Here is a 21,135-nt window from a genome sequence, read left to right as displayed (position 1 = left end):
ATGGAAACAGAGCCTCAACCATGGCACTGCCTCGAAAAACAATGGGCCTCTGTTGGCCCTGAAAGTGGGGGAGTAAAAAAAAACGTAAATTATAAATATGTTCATGGATGTGTGTGTGTGTGTGGATATCAAATATTTAAAACGCAACGTTTCGAGCAAAAGCGGACATGAGCGGCATGTAATAAAGTTACGCCTTCCTGCCTGATCCGCTCACCAGTCGCTTTGGGTAACGGCCTGTGCGCCGTCTGTCCCTTCCGTCTGTCGTCCGGCGTCCTGTCATTGAAAATGAGTGTAATTTATGTATTAGCGTGTGTGTTTGTGTGTGTGTCTGCCGCATAATAAAACATGCAAAAATATGCAAATTGCCGCAGTCAACGCGATGAACTTTCATTACGCCTTGTTCTCGTCATTCTAAAGAGCGTTTTCCGCTCTTTTCCGTTCCGTTCCGTCCCGTTCCATTCTGTACGCTGTTATGAAAATCGATTATGAGTAAGTCACTTAAAGAGTTTATCGAACTTTATGCCACACTGAGAGAGGACTAAAACGATTGCAGCGTGGCCTAAGAAGGCATTCTGAGAAGTGCATTGAGAGGCTCCAGCAGAAGGATAAGGGTACGGGTTCGAAAGAAGCATGAAGCATAGAGTAAATGTAGAAGTAGAAGTATAGGAGATATGGATGGTGGGTGCATAATTTGTGCACGCTAGATTGTCATTTAAAGTAAGTTAAGTCCCCGGCAATTGCTGCAATGCGGAAAACTTTCCCTGTTCGGGGTCTCCAAGAGACCTGTGTGTCCCGTGTCCTATCTGCCCCGATGCGCGCCTGTTCGTTGGACGTTGGGTTGTTGGGTCGTCGGGTGGGTCGTCAGGTAGCTGGCGTTATAATGAGCAAACAGTAAAAGCAAACGTCGCTGGCACGAAACAATGACGACGAAGAGACACAGACACAGACACAGGCACAGAAACAGCAACAGACAAAGAACAGAAGATAGAGCAAGAGTGCGCTGGGCAAAAAGAAAGAGTGCGAGAAGGACCCCAGAAAAAGACACACACAAACAAAAACCAATTAGATGCAACGTGGCACAGAGGCGCTGCCACACAGCGAAGGCCAAAGGTGGCAGCCACTTTTCGTGTCCTGTCGATGTTGTGACAAGCGACGGACGGGTTGACTGATACTGCTACTGCTACTGCTCCTGGCTGGCTATGGCTATGTGTATCTATATCTGTTTCTGTTTCTGTATCTATATCTGAGCAAGTGGACAGTGGGGATAGTGGCGAGGGGGTTCGTCCATTGTGCAGCTTGTTAGCCAAGGCAAAAAAAAGAATACCCTAAAATAAAGCTATAACAATGACAACTTTTGGTCTCTATGCTAATTGCATTCTCTGTGTTAATCACCTGCCATTCAGCAGCGGTTTTCACACAGCTTCGGGGGTAGATTCACATCTTTAAAAGTGAAAAAAGGGATAGTTTGCACAGATACTTAGATTACACGACAGCTATTGAAGCAGATCAGGAAAAGGTTTACTTTGTGCTAACAGCACAGTGCTGTTCTAAGGTTAGAGAAAGGCACTATATACATATGTATATTTAACGTTAAAATATGTACATTTTTAGCGGTTTCTTGATAGCTTTTTTAAGGCATATCTATACGGTTGCAAAGATTTTTTATTTTCTATATAAACTTCTAAGAAAATGTATTATTATAAAAAGAAATGTGGAATAATAGACGACAAGACCCCTCGAACTGGTTTCGGTCGTGCGCCAACCCCCGGCTCACTCGCTTCGCTCGCCTGCGCCGATATGGACGACGACCCAAAAGTTTTTGAATAATAGAGATATAACTTTCAGATGGATTCCCTAAAGATGCCTATGAACGATGTTGTTTTGCTAGGATATGCCATCTTCGCTTTTGAATGAGTGAAATGCTTAAATCTAGGAAAAACGATACAATTTTCTCAAGAAAATCGGCACAAACAATATTTTCCACTTTCTTCTAAAAAATACAGTACTCAAAATTTAAGATTTTGATTTAACTCTCCGAAAAAGCTGCCCTCACCTATTACCATTCCCCTAACTTTGAAAATTGTTTTTATTGGCCGTTACCATCACCTGTCCCCCGTCTGTGCCACACCCCTAAATGGGGCCTGTTCGTCGCCCCCTTAAAGCCTCTTTCGCTTGTCGAGTGCCTCGCAGCGGATTCTTGGGGGGTTCCGGACACGAGCCGATTTTACTTTTCACTCACCGCGTGACTTTTACAGCCTCTTAATTTAAGCACTCGCCTGCAGCAGTAGCTCCAAGGAGTTGGGGTGTAATAGCGCCGGGGGGAAAGGAGGTGGGTGGCGTGGCCCAAAATTAATTTGTTGCAGACTCGCGCTTTTAATGTGGCTTTTTGTTGATTTAATGTTCTTGTTTCCCTCCATTCCTCCCTCCACGCGCTCTTGTCACGTAATTTGCGTTTTCTATTCGATTTTTTTTTTTGTTATGGGGGGCTGCCACGCCCACGAGCCTGATGACGAAATTCTATGGTAAATGCGGCACCCCTTCCAGAGATGTAGATATTTTTCATGTTTCAAAAATATATTTAAGCAGAAATATTCTTGGACTCGCAGCTACGGCCGCGGCTCTACATTTATACCCGACAGTCAGTCGGTGTGGCTGCCCTCCGCCAAGGTACGAACACTGCACGACGTAGAGTGTGTGAGAGGGAGACAGAAAATGATTTGGCCTCGTGGCCAGGCTACTTAGACACTGAAAGTTCACTTCTTCCTTCTGGCGAAAGAGGACGCGGAACAATTTGGATATCACAGGAGTCTGGATACACAATTTCATTGTGCTCTTATAGTCTCTGAGAACTAGGTGTCAAACAAGACGATATCAAGAATATATGTGCCTTCCTTCGGGGATTCGATTAGATTAAGCATTAGATATGTAAGCTATAAATACTGCTCATGATATGATGACTGATTTGCCGTGCAGCGATCAACGTCCTCGATAGTATAGTGGTCAGTATCCCCGCCTGTCACGCGGGAGACCGGGGTTCAATTCCCCGTCGGGGAGAGATGTCAAATTCCTTTTTTTTCTCTTTTTTCATATATCCAATATATACATATACATATAGCGCCAGAACACTCTTTCACTGATTATTCCAGAAGCACAAAAACCTGTACAACTTTCGCTATGTCTGAAAATCTCTCTGCGTGTGTGTGTGAGTTTGTGTGTATCTGACAGGCACTCCTTCCGTCTCACAATCACAATTTTGATAAATTAAAAAGATAACGCCATCTGCAGTTGGCTGTCTCTCGTGTTGCAGCCATAGAATAAATTATATGTAAATAAATGAAGTCCTTTTTGTACCAAACAAAGTTGAGATGACGCAGGCAACTCCCGCCCTACCCCTGATCGCCTATCTGCTGCATGCCCCGTCTGTCTGAGTCTGCTGCTGTATGGTATCTTGGAAGATGCACGGATAATCTGTGGGGATCAGACCTCCCCGCATCCCCGCAGAGCAATCGATGATTGCATTGGAATCTTCAGAGTCTGCCTTTGGTAATGTAGGGATGGACAATGGACTGGGAGGGGAGTTGAGTTTTTGGAGGCCGTCGGCAAAGCCATTTCCGGCCAGACAATAAACGGGCTCTCGGCATTTCCGCTTGCCTGTTTTTCCATATTTCCTTCTTGCGTACATGTTATTGAAGCTCGACAATGGCAAAGCCATAGCCAGAGCCGGCGACAAGCCCAAGCTAAAGCTAAAGCCAAAGCCAATTCACGGTACAAACAAAAATCCAAAACAAAACAAAACCAAAAAAGAAGCATCCCAGAAAAAGAAAATCTCATTTATCTTCGCTGAGGGCCGCAGGGGCCCCGTCCGATGCCGATGCCGATGCCGAGGCTTGTCGAAAAGTTTTCCCTCGATGTTGTTGTCGTTTAGCTTAATGGAATTTGGCCATGACCAACAGGGCGTATGTGTAATGATTTGTCCCAGACAATCAGCAATTGATGAAAATTGTATGAGACATATTTCTAATGTGTTTTCCTTTTCGCCATGAACCATCAACAAAACACCCGAACAACAGGGTATTCTAATGCTCTGCATAAATAATTTTATGGACAAAATTCCAAGGAAAATTGTATGTGTTTTGCAGCTAATAGAAGTTGACACATATTTGAAATTTATTTGCAAATAAAGCCACTGAAAAGTTGATGAAAATGGATAATAAATGCCGGCCTTTACGTTGATTTTTTTGTTATTGGTGTTGCTGTTGATTTAAGCTCTTTCTGAGAGAATATTTGTATTATTTATTAATAATGTATCTTTATTTCTATCTATTTTGCATGTGGAAATCTTGTGTGACTTTTACTAATCAATCAATTCGAATCCTTCTTTTCATTTGCAGACAATGAACTGTATTCGGGCACTGTGGCCGATTTCAGCGGCAGTGATCCGATTATCTATCGAGAGCCCCTGCAGACCGAGCAGTACGATAGCCTCAGTCTCAACGGTAAGTTGTTGCAACCACTTCTGGTAATTGAAAACGTCAAGACTGTCATGATAACGCCAGCATTCGCCCATTCCCTCATTCCCATTTCATTTCCGTGTGCATCTGAGAGGGGAGGGGGGTAGTGGTCCCGCCTCTCATTGTCAGTGTCTCCTGGCCGCCTGCTGTCATATGGCGATTGCGTGCGATTGCCTTTTGCATATTTCAAGGACCTCGGTTTCTCGCTCGCTCGCTCGCGTTGCCATGTACAGCTTCCATTAACTGAATCTGAATAGACATGGCACGTTCGACTGTCATTTACCACCGAAGATGAGACCCCCGTCCGTCCGTACGTCTGTGTTCATAATTTATATATCGAATGGCCTGCAAGAGGAGGGGACCTGCCTGCTGGTGCTGCTCGTGAAGGCTGTGAATATTTCATATAGTCCACTGGCAGAATCGAAATATTTGTATTTATCATTATCCACATATGAATGAATGAATGTGCGAGAGTGTGCGAAGATAATTCTAGCACTCGTACGATTATACTCGCAATTTAAAGTCAAGAGTACCGAATGGGGCTGCCATTAAACTGCTCCTTGAAGCATGCACGACCGAATGGCCCACTTATTCTCGAAATATTCATTACGTAGCCAAAGCTTCACTTGTCCCTAATCATACCTCTATCCCCCACGAAATGAATCCATTCACATGTTCATGTCCCACCATAAACTTAATGCCCCCTTCACCGATACTGATAAATCAGATGACACAAATACTCGACGCATCCCGCTAGGGGAATTGTGTCCACGTGGCGCTCATAAATTCATGAAAATTCGACGAAAATCGAAAACTGTCTGCGATAAAAATGTTTACAATCTGAAAGAACAGAACTGTAAATACATTTTGATGACTAAACTTTTTTACTATTTTTCCAATATTTTTTTCCTATACAGCCCCGAACTTTGTGAGCTCGTTCACGCAGGGAGATTTCGTGTATTTCTTCTTCCGCGAGACAGCCGTGGAGTTCATCAACTGTGGCAAGGTGAGTTGTTTTTCCACTTCCCAATCAGTTTAGACAACAACAGCCACAAAACAAAGCCAATCAACGGATAGCATATTGTTTGTGGTCCATTGTTTGTGGTCAGCAGATTGTCTCCCCCTCACAGTGGATACAAAATTTATATTTTTGTTCGATTTTCAGGCGATTTATTCGCGTGTGGCCCGCGTCTGCAAATGGGATAAGGGTGGACCGCATCGGTTCCGCAACCGCTGGACATCGTTCCTCAAGTCCCGCCTGAATTGCTCGATACCGGGCGATTATCCCTTCTACTTCAATGAGATACGTGAGTGTCTACCCAATTACTGCAATCACAAGAAATATGGGAGGTTTTTCATTATATTTTCGCATCTTTAGAATCGGCCAGCAATCTGGTGGCGGGAGAGTACGGTTCGATGAGCTCGAAACTAATCTACGGAGTCTTTAATACCCCCGCCAACTCGATACCCGGCTCAGCGGTGTGTGCCTTTGCCCTGCAGGTGAGTGAACGAACCTTTTGGAGTCTTGGAGTCGATACGAAATATTGAATATTCGTTTTGCCATCCGCAGGACATAGCGGATACCTTCGAGGGCCAGTTCAAGGAGCAGAGCGGCATCGGCTCCAACTGGCTGCCGGTAAACAATGCCAAGGTGAGTGCTGCTTCAGGCCAGCAAAAACAGTTCCGGGGATACTTGGGTCTCAACCACAAGTTAGGGCTTGCGACCCGACCGCACTTTGAGGCAGCTGCTGCCATGGAAATTTATGACTTATGGCCGGACAGCATGCCATATAAATGCCTGGAGGCAAATGTATTTTTCGTTTGGCACAAAATTTGCATTTGCATCTCGGAAATGCTTTTGCCAATTTCGGGGCAGATGACTTCACTGCACATGTCGCCATCGGTTTGGGCGCTTTTCTTCGTTTTTGTCAATTGTAAGGCAGTCAGGCCAGAGTCAAGGGAAGGAAATTATAGGGAAAATACCGAAGATGGATAAATCCATATTGAAAGCTCTTTGGTGTCTGCATAACCATCAATATATAGAGAATTGTTTAAGGTTCATGCAACCCTCAAAGAAATTATTAATAATACAAAAAATTACGAAAAAAATCCTCAACAAAGAAAGAGATTTCATAAAAATTAAAAAGCATCCCAAAAATGCTATCTAATATTATTTCTTTTGTTTGTTTCTTGTATCTCATTCGCTTGCCATTTTGTGGTGTGCTTCTGTTCTGTGTTTTTTTTAGGTCCCTGAACCGCGTCCCGGCTCCTGTCACAACGATTCACGAACGCTTCCGGATCCGACATTAAATTTCATCAAAACACATTCGCTAATGGACGAGAATGTGCCGGCGTTTTTCGGTCAGCCGATTTTGGTCCGGACGAGCACAATGTGAGTACAATCAGAGGTCATATAACCAGCAGAGTCACTCTGCTTTGGCCTCATTTTTATTTTGTTACTCCGTTACTTCCGTTTCCGGTGTGGCATGGGGCCAGCAAGGGACTAAGGGAGATGAGATCCGTCCGCTGCGGCAGTGTACATATTTTTTCCAGCGGTTAAGTGAGAAAAACTGCTGATGATACACCCATAATTGTGCATTTGAATACGTGACATCTAATTGCGAGAAGCTATAATGATCCATTCAGCTACGTTTTATGGAACTTTTTAATGTGGATCGTCTTTGGGATGGCATCAAAATTCTTAGCAGATATTAAACGCTTAAACCACGGGGAATGCAATCAACGAAATCCTATTGGGTTTAATACAAATTTGATACTCGTTCCGGACAGCTCTCGTTGCACATTGAAGCGCTTGCACCTGGAGGCACTAGCACCATATATGGCTTCACTCGTCCATACTTCAATGTTTCAGCACCTGTTCCGCATCCACTCTCAAAATGGAAATTGGCTAAAGGTGTTAGCCAGAGCATATAACCGTAAACTATAACAATCTGAACTTCTGGACGCAGGCGAGGGGGGCAAGGGAGGACTCAGTGGAGTGGCGTGGGAGGAGGTTGGGTCGCTCCCATAAATTATTTCGAAATGCGGATGGGGATGGGGGCTTGAGAATTTAAAAATTCAATTTGGCAACTTTTCCATGTAATTGAGCCACAATTACGAAGCACTGTTGAGATGTGTGGCCAAAGCGGTAAAACTTTAAAGAGGGTAAATCATAAGCGAGAGCCACTGAGCAGCCCTCGACCGAGAGGGTGGGATACAGGGGGCGTACAGGTGGGTAGGGGTGTGGAGTGGAGCAAGCTGCTGCTCCTGGTACCGGTGGTTCTGGCGTGGCCGGGCCGGGCCGGGCCGTGCCTGCCCTGGACTGCTGCAGTGAAGCGATAGTTTGAAGCAAACGAACCGAACCAGCCAGAAGGAAATGCATGGATGCGCCGAGGAGGCAACCCGTAACGAAAATATGTATGCACAACTGAATAAATTAGAATGAAATATGGAACACGTAGCAACAACGCAGACTGCCGACTACCGACTACCGACCTCCTCCTATTCCCCTTCCTCCTCCTCCTCCTCCTCCTCCCCCTCCGCATCCTTATCCCCACATCCCATACCCATTCCCATTCTCATACTCATTCGCATAGCCATTCGTGTGCCACATGAGCACACCACAACAAATGCACGGGCAAAGGGTGTGGTGTGGTGCGGTGTGGTGCGGAGCGCTGAGTGGATAGAGTGGGACAAGTGGTGTGCGAGTGGGGGGTGCCAGTGGGGGCCCAGTGGTCCCGCAGGGGGAGGGAGAATGGCCACTTTCTGCAACTGAATCATTGCATTTTGGGTCTGAGGCCGGCAACGGATGCGATGCGATGCGATGGGATGCCAGAAACAGGGACGGGCATGCATCAGAATTTAATCAAGACCCAAGACTCAATTCAATTGCATAAAAATGTGCAAAAGTTACTTGAACATTTTTTTTGGCTCAACTATTTTCATATGGGAGGAGGGAGAACCCACCGACTGGCGCATTTCCTCTCCAGCTTCCTGGGTAACCCATATATTAAATTAAATTCCAATTTCTAATGGTGGAAATCTCTAAGAGGCGCATCATATACGTGATATACTAAGCTGTGCGAATAATAAAAGAAGCGGCCTAATGAAGTAGGGCAACCAAATGGAAAAGTACATCCACTTGAGGGTTTTTCTATAAAAAGTATCTAGAAGATGCACCCAAAACGAATCTGTGTAGTTTACTAGGTGGAATGATTCCACTATCTTTTAGATACAGCTGTGCTCGACGACAATTTGCACTGAGAGAAAGAAAAGGGAGTGGGCGTGCATGATTTGATATAAATATCTTAAATAGAAACTTAAATAGAGCTGCTCTGAACAGACACATATCTTTCATTCGATTGCTTACAGTTGAATTGTTAAACGAATATCTTTTACCTAATAGATATTCGGTTCAATAGTTCACCGCTTGACAAACTTCAATAAATTTTCGATACTTTATACAAGGTCCAGCTTTGTGAAATACGAGTAGTACGCCTTTTTGACTTTATTGGCTATCATTTACTTTTCACCTTTAACTTTCCCTCTTTCACTTTTTGCCACATCTTCAACAGCTTAATTCCGATTTGGCCAGGGCCAAGCCCTCAAGACTAAGAGCCACAATTTCATTTATCATATTTTCCATTTTCCATTTAAATTTGAACAATTCGAATAAATTATTTCAAATAACGAACGAGACAACCGCAAATTCACGGCACAGCGAGGTGTGAAGTTTGCGGGGAGTGCATCGAACACAAATGACAGAAAATCAAATCAAAAATTGCCCAAAAATGTCTATGGCACATTTTGCAGGGATATATAGAGAGAGAGAGACAGAAATTGATTATAATTTCATTTGAGGCCAGAGAATCATCGTTTGACTGGGCGACCACTTCCGCTCTTCGAGGGATATCCAGCCAGAGCAGGGGCGTGGCATAAATAAATCTTGGAAAAGAAAGAACATGGGAAGGGACAAAGGACACAGGACACAGGCCAGGCCAGGACAGGCAGCAGAGACAGGACACAAAGAGAGACACAGGCAGAGAGCAACCAGCAGGAGCAGGATTTGCATGCTGGGAAGGGATGGTTTGGTTTGGGAGGTGGGAGGCAAAAGTTTGCCGCAAGTTGAAAGTTGTAGCGTCTCTGGAAAAGTTGAATGTTTCAGCAAGTTGGCAGCTTTGGCTCTGTTGCAAATTGCTTCCTGACTCGGACCGGAAGTATCCCATATTCAACTGATTTCTGGCAGCTGGCTGACCATATCCCGTGTCTCTTCAATGCCTTGTCCTTATCGTGTCTCGCCGTTCTTATCGCCAGGCAACGGCGACGGGACGGAGAGAAGTCCACCTCAGGCGGCGGCGGCGGCGGCTATGTGGTTCGAGTTCGGGTTCCATGGGGTGGGGGGTAGTGGAAGGTTAACTTCCTTTCTGCTTTGTCTGTCCCTGGACCTGTCCCTGTCCCTGGCCCTGGCCCTGGCACCCAACTTGTTGTTGTTACTGTCATCGTCGCCCTCCAAAACCCATCCAAGCGATGCAAAAGTTGGCAACATTTTTGCAAGTTTCAATTGCCCCCGGACTCTGGACTTTGACCCGAAGCTGGACATGTTTCTGGCCCTGACTTGGATCCCAGACCCACCCTACACACAGTCGCCTCTTTAAACAATTTTCCCATTTTTTACTTGGGATATCTCTGTGTATTTATTTTGCATATGTACTATGTATGTCCCATACATTCCATACTCTGTATTGGCGTGGCCTTTTGCCTTTAATTTTTCTAATTTTCGGCCATGGAAAAACTTTTGGCCAACTTTGTTCCTGGACAACGTTCACAACTCTGTTCTGTCTTCCATTCCAGCAGCAGTTTAATATTTGAAACGCCCTTTATTTTGAATAGCATTGGCAATCAGTGTTTTATTTATTCATTTGATCCCCGACCTGCCCCAAAATAAAATATACCAGTATGTTGAATAAATAAGTACATACGAGTATTTCAAAATGAATGCCCAAAAAGTTCGGACGAGGAAGCTTTAAAGAGAAGGCAGAGCTCTACAGAGAGATTAGTTAATTAACAATAAAAAGCAAAAGCAATGGAAGCGAGGGACATTGTGTGGCACAGTGGCAGCTTCAACTCCAGCTCCAGAGCCAGCGCCAGCTCTAGTCCTTGCTGCAGATAGACATTTGCATTTAAATCGAGGCAGGAGGCATGACAGCAACAATAGACATGGCCCAGGCCAGGCCAGGCCACAAATGTTGCAGCAACTGGCGAAGGCAGAGCCATCCACGTTTTTGTGGTCAAATCAGAGAGAAATTTTCGCTTTTATTTCATCTACTTTGTGTGTGTGTTGCTGTTGCTGTTGATGTTGTTGTTGCAGTTACTGCGAATATGTTTTTTTACACAAAAAATACACACAAATTGTTTGTTGCTGCCTCTTGTCCATCGTATCTGTGTATCTGCTGGTGTGGCTGCCACACTGTCGTTGCAGTTGTACGAGTAGCTGCTGGGTCTGTGGCTATGGCTGTGGCTTTCTGGCATTCTGTTTCCCCTAGCAGGCGCCCGCCTCGGAGCTTTTGTCAGCGGACAGCAGCAGCGGCGACCGTTTCGGCGTCTGTCTATTATTAATGGACATCTAACCAACATGACAGACATCCATCCATCCAACCATCCATCCGTCCATTGTCAGTGGAACAGAACAGACGAAAACAATGTTCCAAAATAAAAGAAACACAAAATAAAGAAAATATCCATTGACATTTCGTTGTGTCTACTCGAATAATAGAAGCAGACAAAGAGAGCTGCTATAGAAAACTGAAATCGAATCCCCCTGACAGCTGCAAATGTAATTAAGTATCCAATAAGATAATAATATAATGTTATTCTATGTACCTTTTTCCAGATATCGCTTCACCCAGATAGCTGTCGACGCACAAATCAAAACCCCGGGCGGCAAGACCTACGATGTCATATTCGTGGGCACAGGTGAGTGCTCTTTCGAACATTGTAAATCAATGAAAATTCATCCTGTTCACTGTATCCTCTCCTCTCTATATGTAGATCACGGGAAGATCATCAAATCGGTGAATGCCGAATCAGCTGATTCCGCTGACAAGGTCACCTCCGTGGTCATCGAGGAGATCGATGTGCTGACCAAAAGCGAACCGATACGGAATCTGGAAATAGTCCGGACCATGCAATACGGTGAGTAGAGCCCATTGAGTTGATGGACAACACAACTTAACTCTAGGTTCTTCCACAGATCAACCCAAGGATGGCAGCTACGACGATGGCAAATTAATCATTGTGACAGACAGCCAGGTGATAGCCATACAATTGCATCGTTGTCACAATGACAAAATCACCAGCTGCAGGTAGGTCCATCTACCACCTACCGTCTACCATCCACCAACAGCATCTGCATCTGCATCCGCGTCCGCGTCCGCAGAGCCCAGAGAATGGCATTTTTATTATCATGTAACAATTTGCGTGACTTTCATGGCATGTCGTGCGCCTGTCTGGCCACTTGACTGCCGCCGCCTCAATATGCTGTGCATTTATGGAGTTTTACTTTTTCGCATTTCGCAATTTTGCAATATATTTATCCAGCATCTTTCCAACTTCTCTTTCCTCAGCGAGTGCGTCGCCTTGCAGGATCCTTACTGTGCCTGGGACAAAATTGCCGGCAAGTGTCGCTCCCATGGCGCACCACGTTGGCTGGAGGAGAACTATTTCTATCAGAATGTGTCCACTGGCCAGCATGCGGCCTGTCCCTCAGGTGAGTCCCAGAAGCCGTCTCGACCTTCCATCGAATGCGAAATTAACCTCTTCTCTGTGTTTTCCCTCTGTTTCTGTAGGCAAAATCAATTCAAAAGATGCCAATGTGGGCGAGCAGAAGGGTTTCCGGAATGACATGGACTTATTGGATTCGCGTCGTCAGAGCAAGGATCAGGAAATCATCGACAATATTGATAAGAACTTTGAAGGTGATTTATCTAAGCGTTTTACTCTCCTCTCCTCTCGTTCTCTCTATCTCTATCCATCTTTATATTGCCATATTTTTGCCGTTCGTTTTTTGTATAATGCACGTACTTGCTTGTCACTCTTCCTGGGCTGGAGCTGCCTCTCCCCAATCTCTGCCCTCAGCTATCTCTCTCGCTCTCTCCCTTTCTGCTATCTGTATCTGTGTACCTGTTAACCTGTGCGCCCCCCCCCCCCCTGTTGTCTTCTGTTGCAAATCACATTTTCATTTTGCCTGGATTCGCCAGACTCCGTTGGCTTATTGCCACTTTATGCTATTCAATTTCAATCCTAAATGTTTCCCATGCACTTTACTTCACGCGAAAAATACGAGTAAGCTCGTATATATTTTCTGTTTTCCTTTGAAAAGTCATCTATTGAATGATTAGCCATGAGATAAGTGAGACATTACCATTTGCAATGGAAAATGCTCACTCCTGTGGCGATAATTGTCTGCTCTTGAAAGGATTCCTTGGAAATTTTTAGGGAAATTCCTGATCTTCTGTTAGTATATTCTTCTTTTGAATGCTTGATAAAAACTAAATAACTTTACATATACCTATTCTATATATATATACTCAAATATTCAATATACTACGTGTTGTTGTTGTACAATTATATTAACAATTCTTGTTCATGTTCTCTTGTTTCTTTTATCTTTATGTATCTGTATGATTTCATCTGTTTTCCGAACAATTTCCGTATAACGTGCGTTCTAAATTCGATGTTTGGATGTTTATTGATGTCGTAATGGATCATCTTCCATATATGTACTCCCCACACTGAAACCGCCCCACCCGAAACCCGACACAACCAACCAACCAACCAACCAACCAACAAACAAACAACAAAAACCAATCTATACAATATGTTTGTTGTGAATTGTTGTGAAATGTGTGTTGAATGTTTGTTTTACCTACTGCACACACTGTATCGATGCGAACGAACCGAAATATTGTGCCCATAAATTGCATTGATCTCTAATCGAAGGCCCTCAAATTTCCGCAGACATTATCAATGCCCAATACACGGTGGAGACCCTGGTGATGGCCGTGCTGGCCGGATCGATATTCTCGCTGCTGGTTGGCTTCTTTACAGGCTACTTCTGCGGCCGGCGCTGCCACAAGGACGAGGACGACAATCTGCCCTACCCGGACACGGAGTATGAGTACTTTGAGCAGCGTCAGAACGTCAATAGGTGAGTCAGGAGTCCCGTCTGCTTAGCCATTATCCACTTATGCGAATCTTTCTCCCCAGCAGTTTCCCCTCGTCGTGCCGAATCCAACAGGAGCCGAAGCTGCTGCCCCAGGTGGAGGAGGTGACCTATGCAGAGCCAGTGCTGCTGCCACAGCCACCGCCGCAGAACAAGATGCACTCGCCGAAGAACACGCTCCGCAAGCCACCCATGCATCAGATGCACCAGGGACCCAACTCGGAGACGCTCTTCCAGTTCCAGCCAGATGGCTATAACACCCAGCAGACATATCGCGGACGCGACAACTTTGGAACGTTGCGCTCCCACCAGGTGATGGTGAGTATTTCCATATATCCTTATATATGAAGGAGTCTCATCTGTCATCTGTTTTCCCATACCCACAGGGCGACAACTATCGACGCGGCGATGGCTTTTCGACCACACGCAGCGTCAAGAAGGTAAGTTTGTCAATTTCCTCGTCTAGCTGTGGCGATTGATTATTTTCATTTCCGATTATAAATCGTATCGTACTACTACTACTACTATTACTACTACCACTACCACTACCACTACTAATCTCTAATCGTAACTCTAATTGCGCTCTTTCGATGTTGTTGACATTTATTGACATTAGCTAACTTAACGTAACTTAAGTCGGAAACCTTGTGGTGCGCTTGTATTTGATTGAACTCTCCTCGCACACTCGTCGATTGGTGTATTTCTTAGACTCACTTTTCAGCATATGTACCTACTAAATGTATCGATGTATCTGTTCTTCTGTTCATGTGCGTGTGCCTATGAGTGTCACCCATAGTTCCGTACCTATCATATAAGTGTTGAAATAACAGAGCACCTACATAAGCGTATAGCTATCATCCACATAAATGTTGTACTTATCGATGTTGCATTATCATTTATGTAGTATTACTACTTGTCGTACCATTTGCATGTCTGTTTTATTTTGATCATATATATGCATACATACTTTCTTCAGTTCAGTTTATTGTATACATTTAAGTCATGGCAGGGATCCTAAAACTTATCGAAAAACCTATTAAATCTGTCTAACATCCATCCATAGTTTTTGTTTCCAAATTGGATGCTTCTTTTGGGATAATTTTAATTATTTAACGATTCCCTAATCCCTAAGAATACCAAACGCCATTTGTATATATCATAGGAATCCCTGTAAATCATCATCAACCATATCTTTCTATGTACTTCGTAACTCTTGGGTTCTGTCTTCAAAAGTTGGAAATACACCAATCGTTCGAATCGGAGTCGGGTTGGATCTTTGCAGGCCCCTCTCTCTCTCGGGCTCTCTCCTGCTCTCTTTGGCTCTCTTAGCATTTTGTATAGCAACTACTATTCCTCACTCAGAGAAAAACCACTTTCTATATCGTTACTAACTTCTTCAAGCTATCCGAACTATTCACAAAACTCGAAACTCACAAAAATCAGACTACAGAAACGTCATTAACACACACGAAAATACCTCAAAGAGAAAACGAAAACAACAAAAAACCAAAACAAAAACTCTATCTCTATCTTTTCTCTCTTCTTTTTCCCTTTTTTCATCAGGTTTACCTTTGAGACGGGAGTGGGGCGGCTGAAACCAGTCAGGGACTAATTACCCAAAATATGGTAAATACTTATGCATAAACTAAAGCAAATTTAGTTCATTTATTTCACCCAATCTTCTTTTTATTCATATTTTTTGTATATTTTTTGGCTTTGTGTTTTTTTTGCCGGGCGTTCAATAATTGTTACCAAATATTCTGCTCAAAAGCTGCAATGTGGAAGCTCTCGTCACATCGAGCTCAACAGAAATTCGCTAGGCAAAAAGTAATTTCTGAAAAATATCCACCGTTTGAAAATTTGCTCTCACCTTTCGATCTTGTTTCGATCTCTTCTTTTATTGGTTATATCCTTTCCGTAGGCACAGTTGAAGATTTGTTGTTTGTTCTCTCTCTCTCTCTCTTAAATCACTGTTTCATTTGGTTCCACATTACATATGTATTTGCGAATGCCGAAAACGAAATTCTCAATCGATCAATCAGTTAATCAATCAATCCAGTCAGCCATCCCGCGCCCAACTCGCTTCGTCGTCAGCCCATCACCGCCATCGCCAGCGCCTTCTTCGCCTCCCTCCTCCAACCCATGTCTGATCTTTTTTTGCCTGAGGGTGTGTGTGTGTGTGTATCTGTGGGTGTATGCTTTGGGTTGGACCTAGCGCTATATATGTATCTCTAAGAACTGTCTCCCCAACACACTTGAATCGCTTGAACTCTTCTGCATGGGCGCCGTTCTTGACTCCTTCAACAAACAAAAACACCCAAGAATCCCTCTTCAACGATTACCTCCTCGACAAGTGTGATAGATATACTATATATACATCTATACGATAGATATATCCAAGCCACACCACAACTACTCCTATATGTAACTGCAATAATAATACCTACCCCACTGCTATCCTCCCACCATGATACATGTACTCTAGTAACCTTTTACTTTCGATATATTATATATTTCAATATGCTACATGATTCTTCATTTTATTGCTTGCCAACTTACAAAAAATTGAAACCAAAAAAACCACCGATTGGATCATTTGAGAATTCGCAAAAAGATCGAAAGTTGCAATTTAAATAAATTTTAATCCGATTGAGAATTCAGTAATTACAGTTATTTCGTTTATCATTTCGGAGCCATTAGAGCCAAATAATTTAGATCTTTAAATTGTGTTTGCCTTGCAACATTTGAGAGCCACCAAAATTGACTGCAACGTTTTTCCTTAGATTAAAAACGCAAATTAGAGATATGTTTTGTTTGTTATATTTCCTTTTTTGTTCATTTGTAAACATATGAATATACCTTTTGCGAACTGAATAACGAATAACGAATATATGAGTATAAAAGAAAGTAAATGACACTCCAACCCCTAGGCTGTAAACAACACAAACACACGAAACAGAAGTCTTGGTCGCGCAAGAAGACAGCCGCCCCGTCATGGTATCGGTAAGTTTCTCTTCACTTCACTTCTCTCTCTCTCTCTTCTCTTATTTTTACCAACACAGACATACACAGAGAGGCACAACACATACACTCACACAGACACTCTCCTTCCTCTCTATTCGCATCCTCTGTGACTTTCTCTCTCAATTTCTCTCTCTCTGAATGACCTTTGGAATGGGTGGACGCCTCTTTTGGATCGCTTGGATCTTCTGAAACATCCATGTGTCATGCCATGTCATTTTCGGACTTATTTTCCCCTTAATGATATCATACTATAATTTATTTGTATTCTATAACTGTAGTATCTGTCTGTGTGAGTGTTTATGTGCATGTTGCAACAGATTCGATTCGATGTTTTTCGTATTCCTCAATTCCTTTCTTGCAATCTGTGCTTTGTGTGTGTACCCACCACCCCGTAGGCAACATGCACCCAAGCACTTGTACATACACATATAGCATCTTTGTGGCTGTGTCTCTGTCTCTGTCTCCACCGATCCACCAATATCTATATATACTGCATTCAGATATGTGTGTCTATATCTTTTGGTTTGTTCCCCCGTTACAGTAACTCAACATCGCTCGAATAGCCCCCAGCCACAACCACAGCAGCAGCAGCAGGCACAACAGCAGCCGCACTCCAGCTCCGGCTCGTCGCCGGTAATGTCGAACAGCAGCTCCAGTCCAGCGCCGCCGTCGAGCAGTCCCAGCCCCCAGGAGAGCCCCAAGAACTGCAGCTACATTTACCGTGATTGATTGATATGTAACACCAAGTCGATGCCCCTCATTCAGGCCATGCCCACGCCCACGCCCACTCCGACACCGACGCCGACACCCACGCCCATGCCACACCCTGTCGCCGTTCGAGTCCAGCAGGATCATCATCAGCATAACCAGAGCCCAATCTTCAAGACCTATGCCAAGTCCATGCCCGTGACGCCCATACAGCTTCAGTCGCCGATGGAAGAGACGCCCTCCTACGAGCTCTACGAACGCCACGCCCGCTCCGATGCCACATTCCACTTTGACGACGATGTAGATGTGGATGATGACGACGATGATGTGGAGGATACATCATCGCTGGCCATGATCACACCGCCGCCACCCTACGACACCCCCTATCTACTTACGAGAAGAACCTGCAACAGTGCGGCGGCTCTGTCGCCGCCGCTGCCGCCTCCCCGCAGATTCCGTTTCGGCAATCGGGAGTTCTTCAGCATGAGTCCGGGTGGTGGCGGTGCCACGCCAACATCCACATCCAAAGGCAGCGCCATAACACCCACGAAACTGAGCGCCGCTGCGGCGGCCATGTTCGCCACCCCACAAATGGCCCAGCTGAACAGAAAGTGGGCGCACTTGCAGCGGAAGCGGCGACGGCGAAACAGCAGCTCCGGCGACTCCAAGGAGCTAGACAAACTGGTGCTGCAATCGGTCGATTGGGATGAGAATGAGATGTATTAGACACAATCGATGCACAGAGACTTAATCGAGCTGCAAAGCTGAAATCAAGTATATGGTTTAAGAGTGCTGATGTTGACCCTGTCTACATCTGAGAGGGTCTAGGGCTGAGGCTGAACTGTTGCTATTACGTATATCCTTCCCCTTCTCCACTTATCCTCGCTTGTCCCTATCCTCCACCCAAGTCCATTTATCGAGCGTAAGATGATAATAGTTTGCATTTTTCCGATAGGCGCTGGATGAGGATATACTTAGGCACAGAAGCCAGAGAAAATATACACGAAATTTACAGTTATATATAGCCTATATATACCCAGTTCTCCTGGCACACACATGCATCAAATACGTATATATACGATTATATACCATACACATACTTGAATGAATATATATATATATACACATGTAGTGACGGTTCGGTTCGAGGTAGGGGCTAAGCTAAAGTAGAGCCAGCTGCAAACGAAACGATATTGTTAATTAAGATTGATTGATTGATAACACATTTGAGAAGAGGAGAGACTGTTGACTCCTCAACAGTTTGTACATATTATTCTTAGAGTTGAAGTTGAAAGGAAACCTTATTTGAATAGAGTATACGCGATATACACACACGTTTTTGCATTTAAACCAGACAAATGGAAAAATAGAAGAAATTTACAAAAAGAAAAGAGAAAACAAAACGAAACGCTTATTACTGATTTATACAAAAAAAAGAACAACAACAACAACAAGTACAGTACTCGTAATATACCAAAATAGTAGAGCAAACAAATTAGTCTTAAGGGCAGCATAGCATTCGACGTTCGAAATTCGAGATTCGAATTTCGAGATTCGACATTCACATTCAGATCCAACTGCCAACCGCAACAGGAAATATAATATATCCTCCAAGTCAGACACGACACCAAATCACACCGAGAATCTATCGAGTGCATTTTCTAAGGTCAATTTTATTTGCAGAGCCTTAAGCTTCTTTTACAATCTTTCAATCTGCTTCAGAATCTGCTATAGAAATGTGTAAATTATGTACAGCCGATCCAAGGATCCAAGTAACTGTACAGATATATACATACATACTCGTACATGCATAGATATGTGCTATATGTGCCATAAATAGGGGCGGGAATCCGCTTTGAGTTTAGTTGTTATTATAGTTTGCATTGGGTTTAGGACGGTACAGAACAGAGAGCTCTCATTCTCTATGATGTATATATACTTATCTATACCAACATATATAAAACTATACGTACACGAGTATATATACGATGAGCATGAGAAGGGGTAAAAAGGTAACGGTAACGGTAAAGGTAAAGGTAAACACAAATTCCGTGTGAAGTGATCGATCAAAATTTAGTGAAAGAATTAACTAAACTGTAGCCTAGCCACATAGGGTTTGTATTATAGATTAGGCGACAGGATAGAGGAGAACTTTTGAGGATATTTGCACTAGGGGCGTTTGCTAATGTTGTTCTCATAATAGAGTATATATACACAATATACAATTAACGATATACAATACATAGGGTATATAGTAAGTTAAGGCTAACCGATATTCAAATATTTTGTATGAAAACCTTAACAGAAATCCTTAAAATCCGATTAAATTCAAATATTGTATGGAACACTCGAGCGCGAGCTCGAGGCATTCCAAGTTGCAAGAGACTCTCTCTGCACGAGAAAAAGCGTAGAAATATCTAAATCAAAGCAAATTGTAAGAACAAAACAATTGACAAATTGTAGTGTAAACAATAAACACACACACACACACACACACACACACACATAGACGACATAGAAGTGTATGTATGTACATATGTACTTGCGCTATATACTTTATGGAGCAGCAAACTAATGCTTTTATATGCAATTTTACTTTTTGACAAAACGTATACAAGCCGAAGAAGTAAAGAAAAGAAGGGGGAAATCAGAAAGAGAAATGCAATAAATTTAGACAGCCAAAGACACAATTAATTACTCGAACGATTCTAATTATAATTTGTATTCATCATAATTGTTTGTGCTACATTTTATTTAGTTTTAGTTGTAAATAAATATTCTTTATAGGCTTTTATTGCACTGAGGCAATATACATATATAGCTTTGGTTTATTTAGTTTTTACTCTTTGTTTTCTTTGTTATTAACAATCAAATCAATTGTGTGGAGTACTTCGAAAGCAATATGAACACGTAACAGAAATATGTACATATGCATATGGTAAATATTTCATAGGCAAAAGGAAATCAAACAAAAGTCAGACACATAGCAGATTGGAATGAATGAATTAGGAATACCTTAGGCATACACTAGGAGTTTGAACTATTTCTAGAACTACAACTACATCAACTCTACTTATACAATTGCATACAATTGAGTATTAACTCGAAATCAGATCATTAACTTTTATACACTTTACCATTTACATATACGAATATATACAACAAGCGAACAGAATAACGAATACTGAATACTCGATTCGAATACCGATTTCATAACAAATAGTTAGTTGTACTCGTAATTTAGAGCCAGGATGCAATTGAAAGGTTTTACAGTGAATCATGCCTACAAAGAAAACAAACAACCAGCAATACAACAGCACACACACATAAAAAGATCCATGAATATACCGAATATATATATAGATGATCCATATACATACACTTATTAGATACTTTAGAAGAGAGATTCTCTAGAGATGCTTTTAAATACAAAACAAAATCGAAAATCCAAAAATCCAAAAAAAATGAACAAACAAAAATAAATGAATTAAGCAAATGAAAAGTATTTTATTAAAACACGACTCTCGATCACTTGTTGATGAAGGGGAAACCGAGTAAAACAGCTAAAGATAGAACATACAATATATACATAAATTTCTTAAAACTTCTGCAAACGCAAAATCACTCGTGAGATCAACAAAACTCAGCAACCTTTTTTTTAGAGAGCCCAAG

General features: G+C 43.0%; 2 protein-coding genes and 1 non-coding gene across 8 annotated transcripts in view; all 3 read left to right on the top strand.

Moving 5' to 3' along the window:
* Positions 1–17,516, top strand: part of LOC4816208 (semaphorin-1A) — a 120,136-nt gene extending 102,620 nt beyond the window's left edge. The window contains exons 5-21 of one of the 6 annotated variants that reach the window (XR_004469437.1): positions 4,392–4,496; positions 5,429–5,517; positions 5,677–5,818; positions 5,890–6,011; positions 6,082–6,162; positions 6,758–6,903; positions 11,401–11,483; positions 11,559–11,702; positions 11,761–11,872; positions 12,134–12,276; positions 12,356–12,484; positions 13,509–13,716; positions 13,776–14,049; positions 14,118–14,171; positions 15,295–15,357; positions 16,662–16,734; positions 17,297–17,363. Coding sequence is in view for 4 of the 6 variants with exons in the window: in XM_033380739.1 (XP_033236630.1) it covers positions 4,392–4,496; positions 5,429–5,517; positions 5,677–5,818; positions 5,890–6,011; positions 6,082–6,162; positions 6,758–6,903; positions 11,401–11,483; positions 11,559–11,702; positions 11,761–11,872; positions 12,134–12,276; positions 12,356–12,484; positions 13,509–13,716; positions 13,776–14,049; positions 14,118–14,171; positions 16,662–16,734; positions 17,297–17,484 (2,093 nt within the window). In the remaining 2 variants the exon portion in view is untranslated. Of the gene's footprint in view, positions 1–4,391; positions 4,497–5,428; positions 5,518–5,676; positions 5,819–5,889; positions 6,012–6,081; positions 6,163–6,757; positions 6,904–11,400; positions 11,484–11,558; positions 11,703–11,760; positions 11,873–12,133; positions 12,277–12,355; positions 12,485–13,508; positions 13,717–13,775; positions 14,050–14,117; positions 14,172–15,294; positions 15,358–16,661; positions 16,735–17,296 lie in introns of all 6 variants that reach the window. The other 5 variants (XR_004469438.1, XM_033380740.1, XM_033380739.1 and 2 more) reach the window with 5 other exon arrangements.
* On the top strand, positions 2,983–3,054 carry TRNAD-GUC (transfer RNA aspartic acid (anticodon GUC)). The gene has a single exon. It is a non-coding gene; the product is annotated as a tRNA-Asp (tRNA).
* Positions 17,479–20,928, top strand: LOC117184194 (SH3 domain-binding protein 1-like). Its single transcript, XM_033380742.1, has one exon. The coding sequence runs from the start codon at positions 17,506–17,508 to the stop codon at positions 18,187–18,189; it is 684 nt and encodes a 227-aa protein (XP_033236633.1). The 5' UTR covers positions 17,479–17,505; the 3' UTR covers positions 18,190–20,928.
* Positions 20,929–21,135: the final 207 nt, after the last annotated feature.

Source organism: Drosophila pseudoobscura, chromosome 4 (genome assembly GCF_009870125.1).
Source record: "Drosophila pseudoobscura strain MV-25-SWS-2005 chromosome 4, UCI_Dpse_MV25, whole genome shotgun sequence".
NCBI lineage: Eukaryota > Metazoa > Arthropoda > Insecta > Diptera > Drosophilidae > Drosophila > Drosophila pseudoobscura.
This window is presented reverse-complemented; position numbering and strand designations above follow the sequence as displayed.

Bases quoted from the DNA above. Each gene is read 5' to 3' on its own strand.
- LOC117184194 (XM_033380742.1), top strand. From the start codon at position 17,506: ATGCCCCTCATTCAGGCCATGCCCACGCCCACGCCCACTCCGACACCG.